Genomic DNA, 9,645 nt, shown 5'->3' on the forward strand with positions numbered 1-9,645 from the left:
CAGTAGAAGTTGGAGGGGCCACCGGGAGAGCCTTCTCCTTCATGCGGGCCGCAACCTCCGCGCGTGTCGCGGGCGGAGGAGGAGTCGTTGGCGGGGTCGTCGTCGGAGGAGGAGCCAAGGGGCCCGCGCATGTCGGAGGCGGAGCCGAGGGTCCAGCCCTATCGAGGAAGAAGTACGGCGAGACGCCAGACCTCGCCACGCTGTTGAAGATGTCGCCGATGCCGAGGTCGGTCACCACATCCTCCTCTTCCTCAATCTTCGCGGCGTCAAGCGCGGGAGCACCCCGCGTGTTTAGAAACCACGGATCGAGCGGGGGGACGCCGTTGCCTGTCGCCACTAGAGTCAAAGAGGCTGGTGTGGGCGTCGGCAGCGAGTATGAGTACTCAAGCGTGTGCAGGATCGAGGTGAACTCCTTGCAGAAGTCGCACCAGAAGCGAGGCGGCGACGATGCCGGCGACATCGGCTCCATGGGGACATACGCGGGTATAGCGACGGGCTCTGCAACCACTTCATCAACGGGCGGCGCCAGGGCTTCCACGATTGGTGGCACCGGGGCTTCAACCGCTGGAGGCGCGGCGTTGCTGGGGCCGGCACCGTCCAAGCCAAGGCGAGGAGATGGTGGCTGGCTCTACAGACGAAGATCGCGCAGAGGAGAAGCATGACGGCCACGAACAGGAGTCTATCAGCGGCGAGGAACTGCATTGGAACGGAAGCCACGAACAGCGGAGTCGAAGAGGCGACCGAAAGGACCATGGCCATGACCATGGGCAATGTTGCGGCGAACACGAGGCCCAAGGCGCTCAAAGACGCTGCGGCATTGTCCATGGTGGCCGTGGTGGCGGATCGGGCCACGATGAACTCCACCAACGCGGCGAAGGGCGAAGAACAGTTGACGAACAACATGTGACGGTAAGTCGGCGAAGGGTGAAGAACAGTTGACGAACAACATGTGACGGTAAGTCAATTCTTACCATGCTTACCGATGGGGGTTCAGGGGCACGTGCCTCTGTCATCGTCGTTCTCTCTCGCTCGTCCAGAAGAGCAAAAGTATTGATAACGTGTTGAAAGTGAACAATGATTTTTGGGAGCAACTATCACTGTTTTCATTGATCTCATGGGATTATATACAGGTGAAGGGTTGTGTCGTACGGATGCAACCTTTGCCCAAAGGACATGTCCCTTTGGTGACGGTGTTAACTGCTAATCTACTACTAATCCTAACTGTCCGTAAGAACATCGTACGGTTGGATAAGATCACCAGTGGAGAGGAGTCTGTTGGTGTGTAGGTGCCTGCTCGCCCGGAGACACCGTTTCACAACATAAATTAGGGGTTAGTGCACCTTTCCCATAATGTTCTGTAACTTTCTCATAGAGGCCCCGTTCGCTGGTCTGAAACTTGGCTGAAACTGGCTGGTTGTGTAAGAGAGAAATACTGTTCAGCTGGTTTAATGAATAGTAAATTGTGAGGGGGAGCAGCCGGCTGGTCTGGAACTTCCAGACCAGCGAATGGAATGAGTATTTTCAGATTAAAAATGAAGAGTTCATGTAAGCGAACATGCTTTGGCCGTTTGGGCATATACAAGTTCATGGAAGCATGCGTTAGTTTAAATCCAGGGTGTCAAGTTTTGAGGTGTCACATCGAGTATCGCATAAGGTGTTTGGATACTAATAAAAAATAAATTATAGATTTCGTCGATAATCCACAAGACGAATTTATTAAACCTAATTATTCCATCATTAGCATATGTGTTACTGCAACACCACATTGTCAAATCACAGATCAATTAGGTTTAAAAGATTTGTTTTGCAAATTAGTCGTAAACTATACAATTAGTTATTTTTTTAATCTATATTTAATACTCCATGTGTCAAACATTGGATAGGAACTAAACTTCATGAACTACCAGTAATTGTAAAACTGTTCAGAGTTCAGACCGCTGTTACGGTCCTACGGAGAGCATGTTATCGGCCTATCCGTACGATCGCCTTCTTTTGTTTTCACCCAGAGAGTCAGAATTCAGAATTTAAAGAAAAACGGAACTTTATACAGCAAAAGAAGCACTCTGAAAACCAGGATCCTAACGAAGAAGATGCAGGAGGCTAACTAACCTACCTTCAACAATTTAATGTTAAAAAAAAAGAGTGTAAAGTAAAGTCACCGGTGAAATTGTCATCCAAATATAGTAGCACCCGGGAATTAAACGTGAAAAGAGGCAACATGATGACAGAGAACCGTAATCCATATCATAGCTTCCTCGTCGCAAAAACTGCAAGTGTAGCAGCTTGCAATCAGAGTCACAAAGCATTAAAGCAACAACCTTAGTACACAGACTCGCAAAAGACGATAACACAGCATAAAAGCACTAAGGCAACGGCAATCGTTAGCCATTTTAGGTATAACTCCATGACACAGTACTAGCACGATGAATATAGGAAATTAAACATCCCTTAAAATACGATAACTTCTTGGCACGTTACTACCATGGTTTGTGCACTTGGAACGGTATTCTTCTCGACGCATTACTGCAATGATTGTGATTAAGGTATCTTCTTGTCACATTACTGCCATGAAAGTGACTCAAAATCATCTTTGTCTTAAGCTCCTCCTGAAGAGGATGACGCTCCTCCTGAAGAGGATGAGGCTGGCCCATGCCCATTAATCTTTGGATCTGAAACAAAGGGGGTGAATAGTCAAACATAAATAGTATGGAATAATGCAGAAAACATATATCTTGACACAACACAGATAGAATCTTACACTTGCTTTTTGTGTGTTCCTGCGTAGGTATAGCGTGATCGAGCTGTTGCGTCCTTCCATGGGCCAGCACAGGCATGAGGTTGGCTGATTGCTAATCAGAGTCTTCATACACATCGTCATCGTCAGAAAGCTCATCAAAAGAACGGATATCCAGCTGGTAGCGCAACATGCCACCAATGCCACCAAATCCTCTACAGAACTGTGATCCCTCCTGAGACTTATTGGTCACAAACTCCAGCGAGCAACCAAACTTCTTGTATTCATTGGCAAACCATTCCAAGAGAGACATTTTTTCCTGAACTTCAAGATCCGTATTGGTGGATGGGTCACGGAAATTGCTCTGATCAGCTTCCTGCTCTTTGTTCAGATGTTTTATAGTAATTTCCCCAGTAGAACTGTTCTTGAGAGTATATCTGTTGATGTCCAGATTTTCCCACACTATCAGGGTCTCAACAGCACCCATTTCAAGAGCCTTTAGGGTGTCATCAACACCAAAGACATATTTCCCAGTATCCTGACTGATCTCTTCAAAATACTTGCCAATTAACTTCTTCTCTTGAATGAACTTCACATTTGCAAGAATTTCAGCAGACAACTCAATAGCTTGGTTGAAACCATTCTCACCGCCATAAGAAACATCAACCACATTGAGTATCTTGGCTTGGAGTCGCTGATCGAACATGTCAGATTGGCTTAGCTCAGTCTTAAAATCAGCAGAACCAGCAAGAATCAACCCTGCAACATTAGGCTGACTTGTAGCTGGATTGATGAAAAACTGGGTAGCAAGTTCAGCAGTTTTGCGGACATAGTTATGGCGTTTCTCCATCCGAAGCCGAGCAAAACGGAGAGCAGACTGTCCTCCTCTACCATGCTTCTTTGGGAGGTCAACAGTGAATTTGTGAAGCACTTCACGGGTATTGCCACTTAGTGTGCCAAAAAGAGTACCATTACCATCCATGACAATGAATCCAAACTTGTCATCAGATTCCAAGAGCTCATTTAGAGCCTCAGTGTGGAACTTGTTGTCACAAAGGTAGAGCGACACGTTGATAGGCTTGAAGGGCTCAAAATCAATAGTAACTTTCTTTTCCTTTCCGTCTTCAGTAATAATAGTTCCAGTGTACAGAACCAATCCATTAGGAGGCACTTTGTTGTAGAGCTTCAACCTCTGCTGAGCTGAGGTGATGGCAGCCAACACAGACTGACGATTAACTCTACTCTTGATGTTTGAAGCAGTTCCATATTCATCACCTAACATCTTAGCCACTCGAGCAATCTGATCACGTGGAGGCATGATTAGAGAGATCATGCTTGTGCCATTGCCTCTGGCTGACTCCAATGCCTTGATCAGCTTCTTAATCTTCCAAATCTCAATGTTCCTGTCAGTCTCGTGGCTATCAGACATCTTGACAGAACCTGGATGGTTAGCTAACCTGCAGACCACGAAATCAAACAAGCCAGCGGAAAAATGAGAGATTTGAAGAGATCACTTAAAAAACGAAGATAGAGAACGTACTAAAAAAAATTGCACTAGGAGTTACCCCCTCCCTCTTTTGTTTTGGTTAACACGAATTGAGTTACTCACGACCCACTCGAACCACCATTAACATCCAACTTAATTAGCCACGCAAACAAAAAATGAAACAGCACTTCTATGTAAACAATAAAGCTTGGCCAAGTGAAATTACTTCAATGGAACTAGCACACTTTACACAATCCAATACAGCCTATATATAAAGACTACATCAACACAGATTTATGACAAAAAAATCCAGTAATGAAAAATGCTCTAATCAAATACGAGACATAGTTTGCTAGCAATGGTTCCTTAGTGCCAACAGTGAACCATTCAAGGCTTGAAAACAGTAAGGTTTCATATACATGTAAACAGAAACACAGTGTGTGCTCTATTGGTAGACATCTCAATCTCAAATTACTTTGCAATGTCCAGCAAGACATCGCCATCCTATAAGGAAACCACATTTAATTTGCTAGAAATTTTGGGTTCGCAAATGAAAAGAATAGTAGAAAGATAGACAAAGGAAATCAATTAACATGCATCAGCCAACAAATTAAGAAGATCTTGCTATAAGTTAAGATGCAACTAATACAGAACTTGCCCTTAACACTGGCCCACAAAATTCTGTCGTAATGTAGCTTAGGACAGCTTGGAGTGTTGTAACATTCAAGTATACGCCAATCTTAAAGATCACTCAAGTTCATCTCCTACTAGCACATCCGATGTTTAACATCCAAGACAGTAAGTTTCTATTGCACAACTAAGAAATCATTAGCTTTAGAGTTGTGACAAATTAGCAACTACTAGATGAACAATTTTATGTATTTCCACCTTCAAATAGAATGACATGGCATAAAAAAACAAAGGCCTCCTAAATAGAAAATCATCTGGGCGATGAAATACATAAGGAGACAAGTGCAGTTTGCAAGGGCGTACCCAGTGCAGAGAGCTCCCGCTCTGTGCGGGGTCTGAGGAAGGGTGTTAGTGGCAAGCCTTACCCAAGTGCAGTTTGCAAGCAATGCACAAATAACTTGAATGTAGCCAGCAAACTAGACAAGAACTGCTTTTCCTCAGTGCTTGCTTGTGTACATCAATGGGCGCTCTAAGCCTCTAACAGATATGTACAGCCTGCTTTTCTTAAATCGAAGCACCACACTGAATTTAAAAACAACAATTCACTAACTCAGAATGGAAAAATATTTCCTCCTACCACTCCCCGCCCACCCCGCCCACCCCCAAGAATTATCAAACAGAAGTACACAGTGTTCTATAAAATCCCCACTCATACCCTCCGACATACCGATCAAATAAAACCGAACAAAAAGCAAAACCTTCGACTACCATACAGCACGGATCTACAAATATACACACCTAATAATTCGTGGGCAGATTAAGGAACTGTGAGTAACAGTCAGCCGTAACAGATCTCGAATCGCGACGGCAGATCGTCTCAGAACTAGACACAATCAGACGAAAACACGTCATACTACAAACATCAAACCCCCTTATCGCCACCGAATTTGACGATTCCGTTAACAACCACCAAGCAAACGCCCTGCACGACCCGATCGGGTCCGATAGACTCGCGAACCACTACGTTACGCACAATCATAGATCGATAAGAACCAACGGCGCTGTGAGAACCAATCGGTTCGGGGTTAGGGTTCCTTACCGAGGACCGAAGCGAGGGGAGGCGGCGGGGCCGAGGGGAATTGGGGAAGCAGGAGGGCGGCGGGGGCGGTGGGGGATTCGGGGATGCCTGAAACCCTGGCGCGTCTGGTTGTCGGCTAGTGTGGCCTGATAAGGCCCGTGGCTGAAATATACGCGTCGCTGCGGGCGGGCGGGCGGGCGGCGGACTGGGTACCGCCCGCGGCCGGGCCCGCGTGCAGTGGGAACAAGTTGATTGGAGCGGCCAAATCTAGGGCTGCTCGACGCGCTCGTGTCCCACTGTCTCGTATGGCCTCCGAGGCTCCCGGTTCCGGTTCCAATGCGGACGGTAACTTGCGTGCGGACTAGGATGGCTCGAGCAGGCCGCTGGGCTCCTGTTGCAATGCGGCTAGACCGCACGTAACTCGGCGGGCGGCTGGAGCGAGCGTGCGGATTACGATGGCTGGAGCAGGCCAGCGGCCCAGCTAAAAGAGGCCTTGATCAAAGGAGCCCAATCCATTAGCAGAGTTTTAGGCCCAATGCGGTGACCCAAAGGCCACAAGTCCCTGATTTTCCTAAAAATGACAAGCATGGCCTTACTGGTTTCATCAGAAGGAAAAACAAAAAACAGGAAGGCCCATCAATCACCATACAGGTTCGCAAGTCTGTCTGGCACAGCTTACCTTCATCAGTTAATCAGTTTTTTTTAGCTTCAACTCTGTGAGCAACTTTAACAGTAAAGCTAAAGCTGTTCTAGTGAAGCGTTTGATAAAACAGCTCTACATATAGAGTTTCTTCAAACATGCTCTCACCAAATCCCATGCATGCCCACAAAGTGTGAGGTGAGGTTGTGAAAAGCTATTATTTCCATCTTCATCTCATCTTATTCTTATGTGAGAGCATAATTTTAAGGAGTTTCATTGTTGAACCTGTTTGCAAAAGGCATGTTTGGCAAAAAAAAAAAATAGCTTCAAACAGATCATAAAGCTGGTGAAGAAATTGCACCAAACAGGCCCAACTTATCGCACCATACTTGATACGTGTACTAGGGCCATTGCGATCTGATGAGCCAATGTCACGGTGCATTCACACGTAGCCTTAGTCGGCGGCGAGAGGAGTGTGGGTTTAAAATGGTTTTAAACTATGGTTTTAGATGTGGTTTGGATCTGATCAGTGTAAATAATATTTAGGTTTGATTTGGATTGGTTTAAGAGAGTGGAATCGGAGTGGAGGCAGTGTGGGTTTACATGCATTCTCCTCTAAAGAATGCATCAGCTCCTCGAATAGAAGCGGCCGCCATGTCGCCTCAATTGTTTCCAGTCGTCAGATCTTCGATCGTGTGGCCATCATTGCTTGTAGCCGCTTCGGTTAGAATCTGCTTCTTCCAACTTATCGTCGCTCTCGGTGGATTTTCCCAGCTTCTTCTGATTCTCGTCCGAATCCGGTCTAGCAAATATATAGGCCGGCTTCTGATTCTCCTTCAGGAAACTTCTCTTCCCCTCCCGTCTGTGACAGAACCACCCAAATTATATGGCCCACATGCACCTGTCATTGTCCTAAAGACCTCTAACTGCTGCACATGAGAGCCGGATAATCCCGATAGTCTGTCGGTGTCCTCGGGGGAACCCCGAATTATCCACATTTTACAACTCATACAGGATCAACAATGGAGTTGCCACAACATTACAACATTGATACAAAAATTTAATACACCAGAGTTGCAGAAGACTTATAACATTAGTTTACAAAACATGTTTAAGTAAAACTTAACTTTAGACCCAAAAGGTGAATAGGACAACGGAAGCAAATTAGAAGAACCACCTAAGGTAGAAGAGACTTCCAGATCATGTCGAGCCCACCGACATGACCTTGATTAGCAACACAAGTCAGAACCTACAACAGGGGTTAACAAACGCTGAGTACTTGACGGTACTCAACAAGACTTACCCGACTAAAAGAAAAGACTTTAAGGGTATGAAGACTTAAAGGAAGGTCTGAAGCAAGAGTAACTTTTGTAGAAAAGCTTACTAAGAGTAAATCTTTACTTTCAATGTTTTTAGCAGTGTATTAAGTCCATATCAATATCCAGTCTGCACCTACTCTGAATCAATCACTTCTTTAAACATCTCAACTCATTTCTTCTCATATCCATAAGTCACCATGTTTCATTGATTAACTACGATGTAGTTTAGTTGATCGAGTCTTCTTTTCCAAGAAGCAGTGGCGATTCGAATCGATTAAAACCTAGCTGGGGGTTCTCAACCACACAATATATGCAGGTCCCAGACCTATATATATCAACCTTCACTCAGATCCTCCAAAATCAAAATAGGTTTTGCGTCACCCGAGAGCACAGTACTCCAGTAGAGTGGGTACATGCTACTCTCACCATCTCTCCACTCCTAGTGCGCGATTGTCCTTTCCCATAATGGAATAGCTGAGATATTAGGCTTACCAGAGTATGTGGTTGGTACTACAAAGTCTCGACCATAAGCGGCCCTACAACGATCAGTCCTTAATCGACATAGACGGGACAAGCACGACAAGGCAACCCTATTGGCTTAACCACCAAAGACAATCCCCATGTCCCGTCCAATCTCCATTTAACATTATCATCATTATTGTATTCTTACAACCCATAAGCGGAGCTGAGAAGAGCAAGTAGAACTTATTTCTCTCGAACGATGAAACTATCATTCGGCTTCAATCGTAGTCTAAGCAATACTAAGCATTAGAGAAACGACCTACATACTAGTTGGGTGACAAGGAAGATATCTGAATATCAAGGTAGTCATGTAGCAGTTGGTATTCACCCAATGCCTAATTACTTAATGCACATTTCATTGGACGCAATTGATAAAAGCATTTGTAAACAACAAGGATAGGGTTGTATGCTCTGGGGCTTACCTGTGTTAGTCGGGTAGTCAATCGCTCAGAAGGATCATAGAAATCCGACCCAATTTCCACCGTTTGGCAACCTCCTTCAAGGACTTGATCAACCACGATATCCCCACTCTCGTTCACTACACGGAGATAATGATGCATGCTCAATAATGGTATGCTTGAGATGATGCATGACAATGCATTGGTGAAAGCATAACAAGATTAACTTGAGTATAATTTTTTTCCTTCACGATACTATTGCAAGCAATTGACGTAAATCACTTTTAATTATTATTATCACCAAGTTGATTATGAGCACAGCTAATAAGCAATTAAATTGCCAAGGAACAATAGAGGTGAAAGTGTCACAAGCTCTACAATCAGTTCCAAAACATACCCCAGCTATTTCATGATTTATCCTAAGCATTTTGGTATTTATTAATTAATAAATTAAAGCATGGAAATTAAGTGAGTAATTTAAAAAATATCAAAGTAGTACCAAACTTTTTGTGGAGGTAAGTTACTGCACTTAACATTTACACAAAAAAGTTTTATGCCCAAAAGATTATTATTTTAGCCTAAAAAATTATACAAGGTCCATTTTATAATTTATTTAGTGAATTTTTAAGCATACAAAAATATTGTTTATGGCCAATACATATTTTTTCCATGTAGATCACATCATAATAAAGCTACACAAAAAATTTTATGATTTTATCACATATGTATATTTTTATATGAATTAAACAAGATTCATCATATAAAAGCATTTTCTAAAAAGAATAAATCATTTTTCTGCGCCATAAATCTTTTCTCACCCACCTCACTCTTACCCACC

At 44.2% G+C, this 9,645-nt stretch overlaps 1 protein-coding gene across 1 annotated transcript; it reads right to left on the bottom strand.

The window, feature by feature from the left end:
• Positions 1 to 2,222: 2,222 nt before the first annotated feature.
• Positions 2,223 to 6,101, bottom strand: LOC136550336 (eukaryotic peptide chain release factor subunit 1-3-like). Its single transcript, XM_066541880.1, has 3 exons — positions 5,950 to 6,101; positions 2,759 to 4,191; positions 2,223 to 2,669 (listed from the first exon to the last, which is right to left on the bottom strand). Exon 2 carries the CDS (start codon positions 4,161 to 4,163, stop codon positions 2,850 to 2,852), a length of 1,314 nt encoding a protein of 437 aa, XP_066397977.1. The 5' UTR covers positions 4,164 to 4,191; positions 5,950 to 6,101; the 3' UTR covers positions 2,223 to 2,669; positions 2,759 to 2,849.
• Positions 6,102 to 9,645: the final 3,544 nt, after the last annotated feature.

This window comes from Miscanthus floridulus, chromosome 4 (assembly GCF_019320115.1).
Source record: "Miscanthus floridulus cultivar M001 chromosome 4, ASM1932011v1, whole genome shotgun sequence".
Classification (NCBI taxonomy): domain Eukaryota; kingdom Viridiplantae; phylum Streptophyta; class Magnoliopsida; order Poales; family Poaceae; genus Miscanthus; species Miscanthus floridulus.